Here is a 21790-nt window from a genome sequence, read left to right on the forward strand (position 1 = left end):
ACAAGCATTCTCTGGGTCATCTTCACAGCTTGGGGAATTCCATTGATCAGCCTGGTTGCCACAAGGGACAACAGGAAATGTCATCTGTTCTGCTCTTGATGGGGGCCTTGATCCGAACTCCCTGTCCGACGCTTTCTACCTCAGCTTGCCATCAGTTCTCCTGTATGCTTTTCTCCCAATCATTCCACAGGCCATCCTCAAGCTGAAGGTGGATCAGGCCAATCTCATTATCATTGCCCTGGCATGGCCAAGACAAGTGTTGTATGATCTTCTTGTGCTGTTAATTCAGTTTCCCATACCCCTTCCTCTCCATCCTGAGCTACTCACCCAGGATTATAGTTGCACCATATATCCTGTGCTCAGCTCCCTGTATCTCCTGGCATGGCTTGCTTCGTGGCTAAGTGGGGAGAAAATGCATTGTTCAGAGGCTGTTTAACAGATCCTATTCAACAGTACAAAGCCCTCTACCAGAACGGCCTGTTCAACTAAATGGAAGCGGTTTTCGGTGTGGTCTTTGGCCCATGGAGTTCAGCTGACATTGGTTTCTATTCAGTACATCTTGGAATACTTGCTGTACCTTCAGTTGCTGGGCCTTGCACTTAGTTCGCTGAGAGTATATCTGGCAGCAATAGCACTGTTTCATCCCCCCGATCTGGGAAGATCAGTCTTCTCTAATGCCATGGTAGCAAGATTCTTAAAAGAGCTTCTTCATCTCCATCCTTCGATCTGAGGGCTGGTTCCTCTGTGGGACCTTACATGGTCCAAGTGGCTTTAATGGGACCTCGGTCAAGCACCTGGCATCTTGTCCCGTTCCACTTTTTGTGTCAGAAAACTGCATTCCTGGTAGCCTGAGATGTCCCTATGTTACGGTGAATCATGGTGGCTGCCCCGGGCTCCAAGCTTTGAGAGCTCTGTGCTTTAGTGAGGAAGCAGGCGGGGAGGTGAGGTAGGTATGTAGGTGGGGGGGGAGGGAGGGAGGAGCCCACTACCAACCTCCGCCTATCCCCAGCACCTCCTGCCCACCGGCTGCCCCGCTGATCAGCACCTTCCCCTCCCTCCCAGCGCCTACCGCTGATCAGCTGTTTTGCGGTATCAGGAGGCACTGGCGAGTAGGGGAGAGGAGCGAGGGTGCAGCGCACTCGGGACCTGGGAGGAGAAGAGGTGGGGTGGGGAAGGAGCATAGTGAGGGTGGGAAGAGGCAGTGGGGAGCACCCCCCGGAAGTGAGAAACATCTGTTCTGAGCCCTGTAGCTCCCTAGGGACAGCCCTGCTGGTTGCAATAACATCCAAAAGGAGAGTCTCTGAGTTGCAGACTCTGATGGTAGAACCTCCTTATACACAAGTCTCCAAGGACAAAGTGACTTTATGACCACACCCAAATTTTTTGTCTGAAATGGTTTCTCAATTGCATTTGAAGTAGGAGGTATATTTACCTGTGTTCTTTCCTAAGCCGCATTCATCTCCAGAAGAGCAACATCTCTATACATTAGATGCCAGGCAATATCTAGACTTCTACTTGGACAGGACTAAACCTGTTTGTGTCATATGCAGATCGTATGAAAGGGAAAGCAGTCTCTTTCCACACTGTCTCTAGATGGATGACATCCTGTATCAAGACTGCAGATGAAATAGCTTTGGCAGTGCCTCTTCAGTGGTTGTGAGCTTGTTCTACGAGAGCGCAAGGGATCTCAATAGCATTCCTCAGTGACATTTCAGTATGGGACATTTGCAGGGCTGCTATGTGGTCGTCCATGCACGCATTTATGCACCATTATTGCATTTTCCAGAGTGGATGAAAGTTTTGGTAGGGAGGTCCTGCAATCCTTGTTTAAGTAGACTTTGAGCCCTGCTTCCAGGGATGGGTACTGCTTGTGAGTCACCTAAGTGGAATACATGGCTGCCTATACTTGAAGAAGAAGTGGCTACTAAGTGTAATTGTGGTTCTTGGAGACATGAGGCAGGCGTGTATTCCTCGACTCATTCTCCATCCCCTCTGCATTGGATTCTAGTCTCTTGGCATTCAGTGCAAAGTAATTGAGGAGGGCTGGGGTGGTGCTGCCCAAGCACCGCCCCTCTTCGGGTACTACTATGCAAAATTCTCTGGCTTCGGCGTGCACACACATAAGTGGAATACATGTCTGCATTGCATCTCGAAGAAACACAGTTAAAGTAAGTAACCATTTTTTCCACCTTGTATTTAGTTGGGACACTTTTCCCGGACCTGAAGACGAGCTCTGTGTAAGCTCAAAAGCTTGTCTCTTTCAACAACAGAAATTGGTCCAATAAAAGAGATTACCTCACCCATGTTGTCTCCCTAATATCCTGGGGCCATGATGGCTACAATAACACTATAAAAAAGTTACATAATCTCAATAAACCAAACTAATTTTGATAGAATATAACAAACTAGAGTGGAGGAGTTGAAAATATCATGTACTTGGTTCTAAAAAGCAACCTGTTCCGCAGGTATAGTCCTGCAGACCCTTATACATGAGTAATTCTTACTTATGAACATGGTTCTTGTGACTTCAGTGGGATTATTTGCACATGTAAGGATTATTCAAATTTGTAGCAGTTTGCAGGATATAAAACTAAAATTAGTGAGGTCACGAAATACTTGTATTCTTTTCATTCTCTTTCCTGTTGTCTAATATGCTAGAACTCTTTGTCCATGCTGATTTTTAAAAAACTGCGTATTCACAAATACATATAATACCAGAATGTTCCAGCGAAAGGCCTTAGAAATATACCCCGTCTTCGGTCAACAGATGTAATATTAACTCTTTCTTACTGTTGACATTGTTTCTTGTTTTGTATGTGGAGGCATTTGCAAATTAGCTTGTAACGTTACATGAGAAGATGGGTTTTTAACATTTGTTGCTCTGATTGCATTTTTTTCAGATAATTTCTGCTGCAGAAACACTGACATTACATCCATCTAGTAAGATTGCAAAAGAAAATCTTGATGTATTCTGTGAGGCTTGGGAGTCCCAGCTGAGTGACATGTCCATGTTGTTGAGAGAAATCAGTGATGTGTTTGAGGGAAGAAGAGGTAAGAGTGCTGTTCATCATAACACAAATGCAGCATTCCGGGTATTTTACCTGTTCTACTAAGCTGCGGTCTAGCAAATATGCTCTTTTCTGCAGATGGATTAAAAAATAAACACTTCTTTTTTTAATATGACAACTTGGTATTTTAAGTAATATTACATCAGTTCAGTATATTGGTTTTATAGAAACAATGGATTGGAGTATAATTATCCGATCTGCTAAATAAAATACAGAATACTTGATTTTAAAAACTAAGGCTAAAATCTAGATCCTGTAAAAACATATGCATGTGCTAAACTTCATGCACTCTGACTAGTCCCACGGCTCACAGTACATAAAGTTAAACACTTCGTAAACCTTTGCAGGAATGGAGGCTAAAGGCTGAAGGAGTTATATGGTTTTCATAATCATCTAGTGTCATGACCAGATATGTCACTGAGTGATACTAATCAAAATTCTCATAAATTGTAAACGGAAAGTAAATTGAATTGTAGGACAAGTATCGTTTCATCATAGGGATTTAATATGATTAGTATTAGCATTTCAGTTTTATTTTTGAAGTGTAGTCTTTGAGGTTTTCAAAATTTTTCCATTCTGCTAGGCTTTTCATTGTCCAGTATTCCTGGAAAATAAAATATTTTAATTCTGTACTATCAGCTTGAATTTTATTCACTTCATAATGTAGTGAATGTAGCTATTTGATTTTTGAACTGCTGTCCTTTCTCCTGGATGGAATCTCTGACAACACCACACAATCTTGGGATGTTTTCTCTGGTTGGTAAGTTAACTGGTATTTGTACAACATGTAGAATGCAACCATGGAACTTTCAAGAACAAATTGGTGTTTACTCTCATTTTAGTATCCCCTCTATATGGTATTCTTTTTTCAAAATTTAAGAAAATAGCCTGGTGTTTATTTTTACGTAATTTAAATTTTCTTCAAAAAGTTGGTCTTCCGTGCAGCTTGGCATATCACTTTTGTGCAGTTAAATGCTTGTGTCATTCTTCAGGTTATAATATAGAGGTACAATGTAACATGCCATATATGTAGGCTTGGCAGAATTATGATTATTTTTAAAAATTTTAATGGCAATGGTTGCTGTTTATTTTTAAGCACGTTTAAAACTTTTTATAGATTTATATTTTCACGCTTGCAGGAAATTATTGTGGGGAGGGGGGATCAGACAATAATTATTTAATGACAGGAGACGTTGAGATTCAAAAAGTTAAAGCTTCAGAAGTGTTAAAACACAAATTGTCAGAGCACGTCAGAATATACAAAGTGAATATCCATACGTCAAACTCTAGCAAGTTCCCTAGCACCATTTTCTTGTATTTTTCTAACTTTGCCGAGCTGTAAATTTCAATCATCATCCATGGAAATATGGTGTGGGGGAGAGGAGACAAAATCCACATTTATTGATAAAAATGTAATCTTTACAAGCCTAAATATCTAGAATCTGTTTTTGTGTTTTAAGAAAAATTACTCAGGGAAATGCAATGATTTGGTTAAAAATTAGACAAACAAAGGGATTTAACACAATTTTTTCATATCGAAGCTATCACTGTATGTTCTGAATCAGGGTAGACAGATTGTCATTACATACAGTACTTCACTGACTAACAATAGGATTCTTTCAAAGATTGTCAAAGTGTCAAACTGGTAAACCTTCGTTTTTGTATTTTGGTGAACTTCTGCTACAGGGAATTCACCTGAAAATTGTTGGCTTTCTTGGTGTGAAGTCACATATTATCCGTGATGTTTTATGAAGTATGAATTAAAATATACTAAAACTATGAACAGGGCTAAATAAGCAGCATGTGGTATAGCATAGTTAGGCATATGAAAACAAAGGGAAACTTGTGTTCATGTTCCACCTGTTCTTTATCTTATTCCGGAACTATTGGATATGAGATCCTGTTTATGGGCCTGATCTTGTAAGAAGACGAGCCCTCAGACGGCTTTCATTACCTCACAGGATCAGTCGCTAAACTGGGACTATTAACTTTCTCTGAGTTAAGGGAATTTATATTTTTGGAATTTCAGCAAGAACTGTGTACGTAGGTTAATTCCAATTGGCAAATGCAGGTCAATTGTGCTCTTGAAAAAACAGCTTTGTTATAATGTGACATCACAAAGAAGACCTGTTCAGATTTATGGTTAGGGTTATAACTGAAGATATCTTTGCATGTCTTGAACAAGTTCCAATGCTTTAGAGACCATTTATCAAGGAAATCAAAATAGTTTGGGATTAGTTATGTCCGAATAACCCAACTTTCTTTCTTTAGTACCAAAATGATTCTGTGTTTTAAATTATGTTGTATCAAATGCTAACTATATTTACTACAAGTTATGTAAAAATAGAAGGTTTTAAGACTGACTGTGCAGTTTGAAATCTATTTAATTCTTACGTATTTAGGAAATAGTTTCATGTTACCTCATTGGGATGGGGGGAAACTTTTTGGGTGTGTGTTTTGTTATATTTTAAATGTTAGAGCAGAACAGTACTGTTTTGCAGCAAAGTATTTACTCATCACCCACAAAAATTGAATATGGGTTTTGAAGTAGGTTAGAGCAGTGCTACTCAAAGTGGTGGTTCGCAGACTGGTGCCAGTTTGCGAGCCATCGGCGGCCAGTCTGCGCGCACATTGGGAAAAAAAAAATTGCCGATCCCCCACATCAGATAGCTTGAGAAGCACTGGGTTAGAGGACAATCCTAGTGTGTCCTGTTAGCAACAGTTACTTTTCCTATAGTCTTCCATAGACAGTGGCCACAAGCTATATGGGTTCTGTATAGCTGTACTGTTAATATGCACCATGACAGTTGGGGCCAAACTGTGGTTGCTGCCCTAGACATTCTGAAGAGGAGACTGTGCTGTCTCCCTGTTTCTTAGCGTACCTGTGCATAAGGCAGCGCGTTATATGATTGCCAGACTTGGAAGTTGGGGGGAGGAGGTGGATAGCACTTGCCAGCAATCAAAGAAACCTCGTACCATGTATCAGCAGGGATGCAGTAGATGCTGGCTATTCCCGTTCTACAGGTGCAGCCAGGGACATATGTCTACATGTTTATAGCACCCAAAAAGCATTATGTTAGGCATGTCTTCAGGCAGTGCCACTTGAGCAGTGTGCCTGCTTCTCCTTCCTACCATGGCTCAGCCTGCTGAGGGACACAACTGAGCCTTTTGACTCTAATTGGCTATTATAAAGGGGGGGCCTACCTTTTTTAAAAGGACCCTGATAGAAAAATAAAATGGGGGTGAACTCCTCTTTGTATTCTCTATTATGTTTCACTTAATTCTCCATTATGTTTCACTTAAGTATTATCATAAGCCACAAATCAAATTAAGTACTTACGATAGTACCTCCATGGACTTCCAAATGTGGCTTGCCTTAGTGGCAATGGCTACCAGCAATAACCGTAAAAATCACTTTACCAGTTTCAGCATTACATTGTTTTCTAGAAACAAGTTGATAATAGGTGAAGGATGAGGCTAAATATTTAATCATCACGTTGTCATGAGATGACAGAATTTGTGGATGCTTTCATCGAGTAATAATCTCATCACATTCAGTCACAGTGTAGGGCTTGATAACATATTAGCATCTGATCTTGTTTCCCATTGTAAATTATACTACTTATTGTAAAACTGAGATTGGTAAAGTCATCTTTATTTTACTTAGTACAAATGTGAGAAATATTTTGCTCTTATGAGGAGTATGATTGAGTCCGTATAATAGAAGATAAAAATGTAGGAAGATGGTGCCTTTTCTCCTTAATTCTGAAATTCAGAGTTTTTAAAATGTAATTTTGTATTGTCCCTCTGAAACATTTGGATTTGATATGGAGAGTATGGTAGAACTATTATTTAAAAGCCTGAGAGAAAGAAACCTTTTGCTGTTGACAAACACTGAAGAGCAACCAAATGTTCTTGGCACATCTAATAAAGTAAGCATTTTCTGTGTTGTTTCAAAGTGTGGTTGTCTCATCTGTTGATTGGATAAGCAGGTATGCAATTGATTTTACATCAGTGTTTATTAAAAGTATTAGCAAGCTATGCACTTGGCAAACTAAGATTTGATAATTGACATAGAATAAATAGAAAGCCTTCAATAAAAGGAGCCAAATTCACCCTGGAGGTAGGAAGATGCAACTCCATTTATTTCAGTGGAGTTATTCCAGATTACACCTAGGTTAAATTTGGCTAATTGTTTTTATGATAAACAGGCTTTTACAGGGCTGCAAGGGAACTGAGCCTATACCTCATGAGAGAATTACTGCATTGGTCTGCAGGACTGTCCCTACCAAACAGTTGTTTCCTGAGTAAGGGAGAGTTGAGTTCAGTCTGCCCTAGAACAGAGTGCCTGATCCAACCACTGCAGTTAGTAGATGTTTCTCATTGAGGGAAAGGGAGCAAGTGAGCAAAGCATTTTCCCCTTCTTCAATCTCTCTCTGCTCTGTGGTGTGTGAAGAAGAATCCTCTGACAGCTCCCCATGCCTTGAGAAGTGGTAAAAGAATACCTTCCCCTGTAGTGGTCCTCCCCCTCTGTCCTCTTGTCTCTAGGTGATATGAGAGAGTTGATTAGATGTTAGGATCTGTGGGGGAGAAGAGTGGTGAATGCAAACAAAGGTGTAGTAGTTTTGGAAGGGACAGAGACTGAAGGAGCAGGGAGAAAACTGAGGAGTAGTATTGAGATGGCATGTGATGGGAAAAGAGGATGACACAAGGACAAGGTGAAAAGAAAGACTGGAAGAAACTGAGGGGAAAATGATAGAAGTATTAGAAGGTGGAACAGTAACAAGGAAGATGGAAGGAAAAAGGAGAGGTGAAATGATTAAATATTGAAAAAGAGAGGGAAAAAATACATCAGTAGATAGAGAATGGAGTAAAGGAAGGTAAAGAGAAAGAAGAACCAAGGTATGGCGCATATTCTTTTTGATGATTGTATTGACAGCTGGATCCCAAAATGATTAAATGTAAATATAAAATATTTTGTGTGTACGCATAACTCATATTATAGATCTAAAATCCATGAATAAATTGATGTGGATGATCTCCTTCTCAAGGATGACTTATCTTGGGCTTGAATAATTTTGCCTTTGGAAGACATGATCTTGTATCTAGTGACTTAAAAAGATTTTTCTGAGAATAATGTTACCTGCACTTACCTTTGCAACAAAATGCACACAGAATTCTCACTCATAAGTCTTTCACTTCCACCACAAGACAGGCTGGGAACTTCTAGCTCTTAGCATTTTGCCCCTCTCAGGCACTGGTAGTTGAGCGCCTCACTTTTGTGCCTTTTTCAACTACCAATGCCCTTCTAGAGTCTTCATGCCGGTTTTTTTAGTACAGTCAGCAAAGACACTCCTCACTTGAGTTGTATGTTGGTTTTGTTTCTTCTCTTCTGATTGCTGCTGTTTCCCTTACTTTTGTTTACACTCTTTTTCTACTCAGTTCCTTTGTTGATGGTTGTGTGTATGTATGTGCATGCGCATGCAAAAGCTTCCATTTTCGTTTGGGTCTCTGTGCACTTGTGGCTATGCTGCGACAGTCTCGATGTGCCCATTTTCCTCTGACAGCAAAAGTTTTCAGCTTTTCACTTGGAAATTGCATGCATAGCACCAAGGAGACCTCAGTATTTGACACTTTTGAACTGGGATTCTTGGTGCTACTTAGATAGCTTCTTTGATGGTTTTCTTTCTTGTTGCTTTGTACCTGCTTTCGCTATAATACTGAGACCCCTTAATCAGACAGCTTGACACACCTGAGATGTCATCCAGAACATTTGCTAATTTATAACACTCTTCAGTGCAAAGATTGGTCCACTTGGACAGACGTTGGGGCAATGGAAACACCTGAATGATTTTCTCTGTTCTTTTGATCTGTTTAGGTAGACAGTTAGTGCCCTGATGCCCGCTTCACCTCTAGTGTGGGTATCTTGGCTTCTTCTTGATGGAAGTATGGTCCTGGAAAGAATGCTGGCCGACTTGTAGTGCGATTACCGTGTTAATCAGCCACCACTTTTGGAAGGAATTTTGGTTGTAGGTGAAGGACCACTTTGTCATATATTGAAGATTGTAATAGGAGGGTCAGCCATAAGACCCTGGAACTTGTTTACCTTTTTCATGTTGTTAAGGCAATAAGCTGTGGATCCAAAAAGGGGTTTCATTACCCCAGTAAGCACTAAGTTTAAGTGCCAGGTGGTATTTGTCTTTCACCAGAGCATTCTCTATTCACTTATAGTCCATTAATAAAACATTTATCTACAAGATACCAAGCATGCTCTTGTTTTCTGCTTCTGGATTGTGAGCTCAAATGGCTGTAAGGTGCACCTTTTATAGAGGATATGGATGGTCTCATGGATGAGAGGTATAATAAGTACTCTGAAATTGAGACAGGGGCTGTGGTTGGAGAGAGATTTTTGTCCACAGTTATTCACATAAATAGAGATGTTTTTAACAGATGAAAGTAGATGGTGTTCTGTGATTTAGCAAGATCTCTTAAATTTGACCTGAGCAATTAAGTTTTTGTAGCAGTTAGAGACCAACAAAGACTGTCTTGAAGATTTTGGCTGAGCTGGTCCACCAGGATGTTTCCATGCCAGATGAACTATGGGATGTATCTGATGGTTTAGGCACCAGTTCTACACAGTATAATGTCCTTTTGCAGAGCTACCTGGACTTGAGGGACCATCTGACTGCCTGAAGCTTTCAGATTGTGTATTTTATCCTCCTGGGTATTCCAGTATCTGTGGTTCAGTGAGCAGTCCAGGTTTGAGCATCTGAGACAACTGATCATTGTTAGTGGAGGTCACATTCTTCCGGATGTTGCTCCATTGATTCTCCCAGTGGAAAGAGTTGACACCTTTTGTGGTATCCTCAGCAAAAGAGATACGTTATCTACATTGGGGATGTATTATTGCACTAACCTATGCTTCAGAGCCTCATTCTTAGTCAAGCATAAGGAGTTGCATAAATGCTTTAAGTCTTGAGGCCTATCAGTCTATGGAAGAACACCACTGGTTGACATGTTACCTGTCAGTGTTTCTAGCCTTACATATTTTGAAGTACCTCTGTCCTCTGGTAAGAGTGCCTGCCTTGTATCAAATCCAGAACTATCCGAGTGAAGATGATTCTTTGAGCTAGGGTAATGCAGGATTTTTTTTCCCCTCAGTTAATCTCTTGGCCCAACTTTTTAAATAAATAGCAAGTTGTTCTCATGAAATGTTAGAGCTTATTAGGATTGGACTTTGACCAGCCAGTCATCTAGCTGTGGGTATACATTGATGCCACGACAAGGCCACCTGAGAAGGCAAGGCATATGTGTCCTTTTTGTTACTTTATACCCCATGGCCAGAGCTATGTCTTAATAACCACACATGATGTAAGCAGTCTGTTTCATTTACCATGTGTCACAAGTTGCAGTGGGGGAGGTTTAGATTGGATATTAGGAAAAACTTTTTCACTGAGAGGGTGGTGAAACACTGGAATGCGTTACCTGGGGAGGTGGTAGAATCTCCTTCCTTAGAGGTTTTTAAGGTCAGGCTTGACAAAGCCCTGGCTGGGATGATTTAACTGGGAATTGGTCCTGCTTCGAGCAGGGGGTTGGACTAGATGACCTTCTGGGGTCCCTTCCAACCCTGATATTCTATGATTCTATGAAAACTTAACTTACAAAATCAGTTTTGTCTCTTGCTCTTCTCTTAAGTTTCTTCTTTGAGTGCTTGCACATAACCATTCCATTGTAGATGTGTGTGCTCACCCCATGCACCAGTGCCAGAAGATTTTTCCCTTAGCGGTATCCGTAGGGGTTTGGCTCTGGCGCCTTCTGGAGTGGCACGCTTGTAGGCACCAGTATAAGGGGCACTGCCAGTTCCCCCTCCCTCACTCCCTTCTTACCACCAGTGATGGTGCTGGAACATCTCCTTGCCTTGGCAAGCTTTTCTGTTTCAACTCCGCTTAGTAGCGAATTCGTTGGGTATAGTTTTAAAGTTGTATAGTTCCCTTAGTGTTAAGTTAGAATTAGTTAGTCCCATACAGGACTTAGCCTAGAGATGGGGCATGCCCTGGTCCCCAGGCTTCAAGCCTTGTGACTGCTGCAAAAAACCTGTGCCAGTCAGTGATCCCCATAGAAGCTGCCTGACGTGTTTAGGGGAAATCCACATGAACAACAAGTGTCACATTTGCAAGAGCTTCAGGCTGCAGACCAAAAAGGTGCAGGACATTGGTCTTAGAGCACTCCTTATGGAGCTGGCCCTTGCACTGGCCTCTGAGCCGATGAGATCAGACTCTGCTCCAAGCACCATGGCCTCAGTGCAGAGCATGCCACCAGCAGCGGTGCTGATCCCCATCCCTGGTACAAGCTAAAAAGCAAAGAAAGGCCAGGAGAGGGCATTCTCCTACATCCCATAAAGGGAAGTAGAGAGTGAGAGGAGAGCAAAGACCCACGTGGGGCAGCTCTTCCGCTTCAGATGTTAGCCAGGCTCCAGCTCCCATGGAGCTGTCGAGCCCACTTTCAGACCCACCCAACACCCTGGGAACTGGCAGAGGCACTTGGCACCTGATGGTGCCATCCATGTTGGAGGCCTTTCAGGCCACTAAGGACATCCTATGTCTTTCGGTGCTGCCCACGTCAGCTAGTAAGGTACCCCGTTTGAGAGATAAACCTGCCCTGGAACCCTTCCAGCGGTCTCCCATCAGTGCGGCACCACTTCCCGCTGCAGGGTGTGCCCACCAGCCCGCAGATGCAGGTTGGTTTACCTGCCAGAGTTCCCCGCGTTGGTCTCTGGACTCTAGGCAAGGTTCCCTGGGGTCCCGGCATCAATTACTGGCAGTCTGGCGCAGACCTGCGGAGGCACGTCACCAGTCGCCAGAGCCCAGTGCCGGGAACGCCCGAGTCGGTCTCCCAGTCCTTGGCACCGCTCCAGAGGATCGAGGTGCTGGTCCCTGGAGCCCTGTCACCGGTCTCCAGATTGCCGGTACAGATCACTACGAGCACATCGCAGTCTCCAAGACGTCTATCCTCTTGCTCCCGCTCTCTGCGGAGCGGCACCATTCTCAAAGCGTGAGGCATCGATCACCATGGTACCATCACCAATCTGCCAAACGCCGACACTAGTCACCGGAGTCATGGCACTGAGAGCCTTCGTGTCTATACATATGTCTCTCCCTCCTCTGGGTCTGACAGTGAGGAGGAAGACCTGCCTGCAGGCCAAGGTCACCCACTGGGGACATCGGCATTCCCTTCTACACCTTCCCCTCCTACACCAGTACCGCATAACCCCAGGGCCAGTGGCCGGCCCTCTGGTTTCCCCATCCATTGCAAAAGCATTGATTGGTCTTAGGGGCATCCGAAAGACAGTCGGCGACAGTCTCCAACCCACCCCATGAGTTGAATGTGGAGTTGAAGCAAGCTCCCCAGGGACAGCCAGCCTCGGCTGAAGCTCCCCTGACAGAAGTGGTGGAGTTGGCAGACCTACCTGTACCTGCCGCCTCCTCATCTTCGCCCAATGAGGTGATAGCAGGACCTTCCCCCAGGGTGATGCAAGGGCCCACCAAGACCTTTTGAAGAGGGTGGCAGCGAACCTGGGGAACTTGAGCCTGCTTTGTTCTGGGAAAGAGATTTAGGAGGAAAACCCTCAGATGTTTGTGGGCCCTTCATAACTGATGGAAATGGAAGGGGAGTAAAGCAATGATACTGTGAACATACTTATCCTGTGTTCCAGCAGACCTTTGGATCCACTGGTCAGATCCATATTCGTTGAATCTGTCTTGCTTCCAGTTTCAGATGCCAGTGGCCATTTTAGATGCGTTGTCTTAACCCCTAGAAATGTGCTGGGAGCCAGAGAGGCTCTCATTGGTCATGCACAGAACCTGTGGAGCTGAGAGCCTCTGAACTTTAGAGCTTTGCTGCCAAGGCAATAAGACTACTTGGAGGCATTCTCTGCCTCTTTCCTTGCCCTCAAGATGCAGGTCTTACATATGAAATCACATGAGGAGGACCACGCCTTTTCCAGAGAGTTGCATATGAGACTCGAAAAACTGCTGGGCAAGAGGTGTAACCTGTAGAGTCTGATCTCTTTTATTGGCAGGTGCACAAAAAAGCATCTTAGGGGGCTCAAATACTAGCTAAGTGTTTTCTCTCTAAAACTTCCTAAAATTACTAAAACAAATCCTAAGTGTTTACAAATGCAAAAAGAGATTTATTTATTTTTTTTAGCTAGGTCTGGTGAAAGACCAGACATGCTTTCCAGATCTGTACTCTACTGCAGTTGGAAGGAATTGAGACAGTTGTATTGCCATTTCCCCATTTTTTATACTTTGCCACCCTTATGGCTTCCAACATTCAAAAGACATGTGGGCTACCCCAACGGGCACTGTTTCTACAAGGTTCCACTAGTCTGCTGAGTCATGGGCGCATCTCCTAATAGATGAAATGTACAGTGACCTCTTGGATTGATTGGAGTTTCAGGGTCAAAGTAATTTGGGAACCCTCTCACAAGGTCTTCTAATGTTTCTTACCTTCACAAAATTATTTTTAACCAGAACTATGGCAAGTTTTGACATTTCTCCTGTTGTTGTCTTTGTTCTTTTCATCTCAGTCTCCATGTTTTTGGGCCACCTCTTAGTACTTGCACTTCAAGTGAGCAGACCTCTTTACTTTCTTGAAATGGATTCAAATTTTTATCTTCCCCTGAAGACACAGACCTTTTCAGGACACATAATGCCATGTGTAGTGCAGAGGATCAGTATTTGAGGTGTCCTGTGAATATTTCTCTTCTCCCATTGTACCTCTGTGAGCCAGGATGACATGGATGTATATTATTGTAGCCATATACCCATCGAGCTGAAGAAGTTTGTGCTGTCAGGGAGTAACTTATTCGTCACCGCTTCTAGTTAAACAAGAGATGCATCACAGCTCTTCTATCTTAGGATCGAGAAAAAATCCAAGTTTAGTGGAATTTTGAAAGATATGTAGGTCTGCAATAGCTGAAGTTGCTATGCAAGGTTGTCAGCACATGGTACAGTCCCACTTTTGTGACATGTTTATCCTTGGGAAAGCTCTTTAGCTCACTTGGATGTACTTCAAATGTATTTTCATTTTTTTTCTCTCCCTCTGACTCTCGTGTTCAGTTGTACTCAGAATGACTAAGGCACCTGACTTCTCAGGAAATAAAAGAAATAGTTCCAATAAAAAAATTCTAAAATTCTCTTAAACACACATCTAAAATAGTTTTTTCTACAAAATATGTGGCATACACTGCAGTAATGTATATCTGTATATCATAAAGTTTTTATTGGCACTTACTTGGGTCAACCCTGCATAACTCACAGGGGGCTTCACTGCTGCTGTGTGATGCAGCCATTCCAGACTCATGCCAGTAAAACATATCACAATACCATGTGTTCTGCATATGCCATATTTTAAGTGTGCCTGTGCACCCATGTTCATTACTTATTTTTATATTAAGATTTCAGTTTCTTGATTGTCTTTTTATTATTTCCAGGAGTGGGTAACCTGTGATGATGGTTCCTTTTAAAGAAAGGAATTAGTTACTCATAATTCTTTGTAGATATCATCTTGCAGGATTCCCACTCATGTATCCACCTCACTTTGGGGTTCTGTTTTTGAGGCAAGGTGGTGTTTTTATTTTCCATTCTTTTGCTGTCCATAGGTGCCGACTTCTGCTGGCACTGGTGGGTGCTGGACCCATCCCTGCACCACCCCTATTCCAACCCCTTCCCCAAATCCCTGACCTGCCCCTGCCTCTTCGCCTCCTTCTCCCCCCTCCCGCCTTCCCAGAGCTTGTTACGCCGTGAAACAGCTGTTTTGCGGTGGCAAGCACTGGGAGGTAGGGAGAAGTGGGAACATGGTGCGCTCAGGGGAGGAGGAGGTGGTGAGGTGTGGCAGGGAGGGGAGCTTGGCTGCCGGTGGGTGCAGAGCACCCACTAATTTTTCCCTGTGGGTGCTCCAGCCCCGGAGCACCCACATAGTCAGTCTATATGCCTGTCTTCTCCTTGGGTGGAGTGGGGATGCTGTTGGTTTTTGGTTTTGTTTTCTTTCAAGTAGTTCTGATTCCCATGCATTTCAGAATTGACTGGAAGGGTCCGGAGGCACTAGAAGTCAGAATGGAGTGAAAGGGGAGGGGCTTATGCTCAGCTATTGGTGACTGAGGGTTAAAAATCTAAACAGTAGGGGAGTTCCCAGCTTGTCTGTCTCTGGAAGCACAAGGTAAAGAGTGGAAATTCTGAGTGAACTTCAGAAAGGATTACAGATAAGTACGTTTCTTTTATAATTTAAAGTGAAGGAAGGGTGAAACTAGAAGTATTATAGTATTCATTAAAATCTGCATACAAATATTCTTATGTTCTTCATAGGAGAGAAGCGTGCCTACCTATCACTTCCCAGGCCAGGGGTAAGTTTTGTGGGTTGTTACTTTTTTTGTTGTTGTACATCTGTTGATAACTGATTGACCCCCACAACTTGCATATTGCTCACGTATTAACTGCTTTGTAAAGATACAGACAATAAAACCTTGTTAATGCACACCTTGATTGTATGGCCCTTTGTGAGTTACTGAATTAGTTATTAAATGAGTATACATTTTAAAAAGCCAGGGTAATCCATCATAAAATTCGTTTTTGTTATTTACTTTACAATTCTAGCTTAATTTTAATTATAGTTTGAAATGTACAGAATATCTGACTTTATTTTTACAAGATGTACCATAGTACATTGATTATTACAGTATCATGACTGCACTGTAATATATTGTAAAAATAAGTTTTGTGACCTGACACTTCCCTGCACTATTGTCCGAGTTAGTAACTCCTTTTTTATTGAAGGAAAAATTGACTTGTTTGTACATACTAGGAGGTGTCCATGGGAACGAGGCTCTACTGTCTGTAAATAAAAAAAAAAATTTCATTCAGACTTTGTCATCATTTTTTTATGTGATAAATCAGTTTATTACTATGCTGCACAAAAGGTCAACAGATCAAGCTAGAGTATATAATACACTGTTTCTGAAAATATCCATCTCCTGGTAAACCATCTAGTAAGTCCTGTTAGTATTACTTGTAATATAGTCATAAAAAGAACACAATAACATATTAGTCCTCTCATGGGGGAAGGGAAATGATAATATTCTCTCCAACTTTTTCTCTTGCCCTGATCCCTTTTCTAAACCTGTAGCATTGAGGAGTTGGTGGTATGGTATAATCACCTGTTCTTCTTTGAACAGTCTTTGAATCAGTCTTCTTTGAATGCTTCTGCAGCAGTTTCAGAAGCAATACTTTAACTGTTACTTTACCCTTAATGAAGAAATAAAATACCTTAAAGATAAAATTCATTCATTCTTGAGCCTACTTAAGGGGTTACTTAGGATTTAAGTGGTGCTGCGCTGGGCCTTTTGCAAAGGGGTGAATGTCACCTTCTGGAAGTAGATAAGTTGGTTGAGGAGAGATGACTACAATTTTTTTGGTTAACTGCTTTAGTGACTACTGACATATAGTTTGTCCCCAGAAGAACCATCTATGTAGGCTTTGGTTTGGGGATATAAATCATACTGCTCTGCTGTCTTTGAAAGCTCTTAGAATCACTGAATAATAGAATATCAGAGTTGGAAGGGACCTCAGGAGGTCATCTAGTCCAACCCCCTGCTCAAAGCAGGCACAGTCCCCAATTTTTTTTGTCCCAGATCCCTAAATGGCCCCCTTAAGGATTGAACTCACAACCCTGGGTTTAGCAGGCCAATGCTCAAACCACTGAGCTATCCCTGGCATTAAAGAACAGAGCATTGCAGAAGGGTAAAAGAGTTGAGAGGTCACAAAAGAGTAAGGAGGTTGCATTGTTGAGTATTGTGAAGATAAATGGACTTTTTCCTGTTGGTTTACTAGTAAGGCGGTCCTTAGGATTTATGGGGCCCTTTGCAGTATTATTAAACTGGTGCCCCTATGCCTGACAGCAGCCTAGGCTCGCAGCCCGGTGCGGGGGAGGGATGAGGCAGCAAAGGATACCGAGCCACCCAGCCCACCTCCCGGTGGCGGACAGTCACAGTTCCCCGCAGAGACCCCCGCACCCTCTCCCTCAGGCAGAATGCGCAGCAATGGCGCATTCGACTCTCTAAATACTGCCCCTGCCTAAGAACACTGCAGCGCGTGCTAGGTGTGCGGGAGCCAACCCGCTCTTACCTGCTGTCATGGGCGGCGGTGGGTAAAGCTGCCACTTGGGGAGGCTAGCTCTCTAGCCCACCTCTTCTGCCTGTGGCCCTGCCCATACTCCACCCCAGCTCTGCCCCTGGCCCCGCCCCACCCCCACTCTACCCAGGCCCCACCCCTCCCCACTGCCTCCCTCCTCTCTTCTCTCCCCCTCCCTGATCACACCCTTCCAGCCAAATCCCTGAACCCAAATGAAGCAAATGACATTAGAAAGAAAATGCATAAGAATGTTCTTTTCAAAAGAAAATGGAGCATGTTTTCCACTACATGCCAGGTGACGACTGGACATGCAGAAGGTACCTAATTAAAAGCACTAAATTTAGGAATAAAAAATGTCAGTCACAGGTATTTTGATAGACCCTAAAGTTTTGTCAGAGATTTATTTGCAAAAACTTTGTAGTAAGGGCAAGTCAGCTGTCCTGCTGAATACAACATTAATTATTATGGAATACATGATGCAGCTCTTCTGTTTTACATTTTCTTAATCAGTATTTCTAAGCTGATTTTATGTTTTAAATGTACTCTTAAGCCTTCATAAAGTAATCATTCCAGATTACTACATATGTAACTCTCTGAAACAAAGACATTATTTTAAACTAATCAGTCAGAGGTTTAGTGTGTTCATAACAATGTTCATTGCTTTTAGAAAAAGGGAACACTAATTTACTTTGTGTGATCTCCATAACAACAGACATGTTTATGAAATTTCACCAACTTTAAAAAAATGTTTCCAAAGATTTTAGGCATAACAAAGGATTTTATGTCTTACTAAGGTACTGATTTTGCTGGATGGTTCTCTTAAAACTAATTCATCAAATAATCAGAAGTAAAGAAAGGAAAACTAATTTGTCCAGCTATCTGGAAGGAAAGGGGTGTTGTCCCTTTAAGGGCTAGTCTCCCCAACAGATGAAGGGAGTAAGGGATGGACAGAAAGGACAGGAAGACTTCGGAAGGAAGTTTTTTGTACTATACAAAAAGAAAAGGAGTACTTGTGGCACCTCGATGAAGTGAGCTGTAGCTCACGAAAGCTCATGCTCAAATAAATTGGTTAGTCTCTAAGGTGCCACAAGTACTCCTTTTCTTTTTGCAAAGACAGACTAACATGGCTGTTACTCTGAAACCTGTCATTTTGTACTGTAGTAATTAAAATAAAAATGTGTATTTTAGATAAGTGGTCTTTTGAAGGATTTATTTAAAAAACTATATGTCTGAAGATCCAAGCACTACAGTAATGCACAACTGTTTTTGTTAGTAAAGTCAGAAACTGACAGTATATATCTGGGGTTGGCAAATGCCTGTTAAATGGCTTCACAAGTACTCCTTTTCTTATTACTGCTTGAATGGCTCTTTAACAGTTTCAATGTTGTGCTAATAGGGCTGGAAGGCTTTTTCACTTTTAAGTTACTAGATCCCCTCCAGAGTAAGAGTCACCAGGCTGCAGCAGCTAGCTGTGGGAGCCTGCAGGAAGGGTTACAACAGGGATAGGAAGAGGGCGGACCCCGGTGGACACTAAGACCCAGGGATGCCCCAGATTTTCTGGTGCCCTGTGCAGCCTTGTGTGCTGCATATGCCTGAGGACGGCCCTGTTTACTAGTCAGAATCCTAGTTCCCTCTGAGGCAGCTTCATGTGTAAAAAGCTTGATATAGAAAGAAACTGAATAATCCTGGTTGGTTCCCTATTGCTGGCTGTGCATCCACGCTGCTTGAGAACAAACACCAAACAGGCAAAAGTAGTATAAAGTATAAGGAAGAAAAAAGTGTGTGTGGTTGGGGGAGGGAGAAAAGCACTTAAAAAGGGGGGTAAGGGAAGGCGGAGTATAGAAATGCTACAGAAAAGGAGGGAGATACAAAGACACAAAAGACTGGGACAGATTCATAGCTGAAGTAGACCTGGTCAAACATTTTCCAACAGAGCAGTTTCCTGTTGGAAAATGCTGATTTGACAAAAACAAAATGTTTCACGGGAATACACTGAAACTGTCATGGGAAGTAGTCAGATATTTTGTTGTTCTTCAAGTGCTGTGTATTCCACATGTGTGCGCATGCACACTATCTGCCTGAGTCAGGAAATTCTAACCAGGGTCCATTGGCCTGCCTGCCTGCAGTAGTTCTCCTCATGCTTCAGACTGAGGGCATAAGAGGCAATGTGGGCCAACGCCTCTCCAGTTCCTTCTCACCACTGCATGGCCTGAGTTGGAATCCCCAAGCCCACAGATTTTTCCTGCTTTTATCCTTAGTGGTCTGCAAATTTATAAATAATTTTTATGTAAGTAGAGTTAGTGTAAATAGTTATTTCCTTGTCCTGGTGTGGGACTACGCAAAGAGTCCCCGCATTCAAGTACAGTGTTTTCTGTCCTTGCTCCTTCTCTGAGCGATGGTCCCCAAAGCTCTCTCTCTCCAGCTTGGGTGAGATGCATATTGCTGTGAAGTGCGACATTTGTCACTCGTTTCCACCACAAATATTCCAAGTTCATGAGCTTTGATTAAGGAAACACCTTAAGGCAGTGGTTCTCAAACTAGGGTCGCCGCTTGTTCAGGGAAAGCCCCTGGCGGGCTGGTTTGTTTACCTGCCGCGTCCACAGGTTCGACCGATCGCGGATCCCACTGGCCACAGTTCGCTGCTCCAGGCCAATGGGGGCTGCGGGAAGGGCAACCAGTAAATCCCTCAGCCCGCACCGCTTCCCACAGCCCCCATTGGCCTTAAGGAGAAGTCTGTGAGGCCTCACTCTGATCTGGGCCAGAGATTCCACCTTGTACATGGGGCCACATTAGACTAGCAGCACTCCTTCAAGCACGTACTTAGGAATGGAGCCCACACCAGCAAAGCCTAAGGTCTTTTCTGCCATGAGGGAGCACTCACATGATTGGAAGGACAGATCCTCATTCAAATCTGCCCATAAAAGAAGGGATTCCTCCCTGAGCCCATCCTGTTGGTCCATGACCACAAAAGATCCCCAGGCTGGAGGGTGACGCGCACAAGGAAAAGGATCTGTCAGTACCGTTGGTGGCACCAGCTCCAAAACGCAAGGACTGACATCTGTTGAGTCCATCCAGAAGTGCTGGACCTGATGGTTCCTTGGTACCAGCCTGCCCTTCAAGGACTGCCCAACTACAACTTCCCGGAATGTATTGGAACTGTCAAGCCTGACCATTAGAAATGCCCTGAACACCTGGTCATGTGGACACGTATGCTACGCCTGGTCATCCTGAAACACACACATCACTGATGCAGTCAAGTCTTCTGGCGTAGCAAAGAACAGTCCCCTCTCCAGCCCCTGGGCAAGAGCATCCACCTTCCATAACCATTGGCCCAAGCAGTGGAGACAGAGGACTTCTTAGATTCGGATGGATACCCTGGCTGGCTCATCTCATAGAGAGCTGAGTCCTGGTAAACAGTGAAAGAACTCTGAACGCCATCCTCCCAAATACGACTTCCCAGGGACCATTGTTACCCGATGCCATAGAGTCATTTCCCCCCTTCTTCCCCCCCCCATACACGGTTGATCCTTCCATTTGGGCTTATTGGGGCCCCTGGAACCCCTATAGTAGGTGTCCCAGAGCTGTCCACAATCCAACCACACTACTTCTAGCTGGCGCCCACCAGATTCCTAAGAGTACAAGGAGGCGGACGTTGACCTGGGTCTGCAGGAACCGATAGTGCCAACAGGAATCTTGTCCTGGTTTCTGGATGAAGCTGTCACTCCACCTTCACCATCTCTAGTGGATGACCATGAGCAGTACAAGGGGCTCTGGCAGGGGATAGCCAATGACCTCCAGGTACCACTGGTGGAGGTCAGGGACTCCCAACATCAGCTCCTAGATATTCTGCAGCTGTAGGACTATGGAAGGTGGTGCTCCCAGTTAATGAGGATATCCAGGAGCCAGCCAGGTTGGTTTGGCACATTGCAGCCTCGTGCCTCCATGCCTAAGAGGGCTCAGAAACTCTGATTTGTCCCTGCCAAAGGGGCTGAATTTCTTTTCTTCCACCTGGCAACAATGCTGTGGTTGTACATACAGCCACAGAGAGAGAGAGACTGCAGCATCCCAGACCACGCCAGCTGACATGGGCTGAAAGAGGTTGGACCTTTGGGGACAAAAGGACTTTTCTTCTACAAGCCTGCAACTCCATTTTGCTAACTATCGGGCCTTGTTAGCAAAATATGATTTTATGATTTTAACAATTACTCCAGGCTGGCCAACTTTAAGGACAAGCTTTCCTTGAAGACGGAGCCCAATTTCAGCCTTTCATAGAAGGGCAAAGAAGGGAATTCAAGCTGCTGTGTACACTGCATCCACAGGCTTGGCCACTGGTATAGTCATGAGGCATGGGTCTTGGTGTACTGGACCTTCCTGAGGAGTGACGCCATGCAGGACTTGCCTTTCGACAAGTCAGATTTGTTTAGCAGAAAATCAGATGAAAGACTCGACATCAATTCCTATGCTTCTTGGGAATTTACTCTGGTCCAGAGGAGAAAACACCAGAGGCAGGTGTATAAGCCAAGGCTGCCCCCTCTG

The 21790-nt window shown here is 43.5% G+C and overlaps 2 protein-coding genes across 18 annotated transcripts in view; one reads left to right on the forward strand and one right to left on the reverse strand.

The window, feature by feature from the left end:
• CTNNAL1 (catenin alpha like 1) overlaps window positions 1–21790 on the forward strand; it is a 126649-nt gene that overhangs the window by 89135 nt on the left and 15724 nt on the right. For all 4 annotated transcript variants that reach the window (XM_073332471.2, XM_078851647.1, XM_078851648.1 and 1 more), the window contains 2 exons: window positions 2901–3051; window positions 15434–15471. In XM_073332471.2, coding sequence (XP_073188572.2) covers window positions 2901–3051; window positions 15434–15471 — 189 coding nt within the window. The remainder of the gene's footprint in view (window positions 1–2900; window positions 3052–15433; window positions 15472–21790) is intronic.
• The window catches only part of ABITRAM (actin binding transcription modulator), a 52830-nt gene continuing 32194 nt past the window's right edge, over window positions 1155–21790 (reverse strand). For 13 of the 14 annotated variants that reach the window (XM_073332491.2, XM_073332484.2, XM_073332475.2 and 10 more), the window contains 2 exons: window positions 15927–15959; window positions 1155–7612 (listed from right to left, as the gene is read on the reverse strand). In XM_073332491.2, coding sequence (XP_073188592.1) covers window positions 7403–7612; window positions 15927–15959 — 243 coding nt within the window. In that variant the 3' untranslated portion in view covers window positions 1155–7402. Of the gene's footprint in view, window positions 7649–15926; window positions 15960–21790 lie in introns of all 14 variants that reach the window. The other variant, XM_073332489.2, reaches the window with a different exon arrangement.

This window comes from Lepidochelys kempii, chromosome 2, assembly GCF_965140285.1.
Source record: "Lepidochelys kempii isolate rLepKem1 chromosome 2, rLepKem1.hap1, whole genome shotgun sequence".
Taxonomy (NCBI): domain Eukaryota; kingdom Metazoa; phylum Chordata; order Testudines; family Cheloniidae; genus Lepidochelys; species Lepidochelys kempii.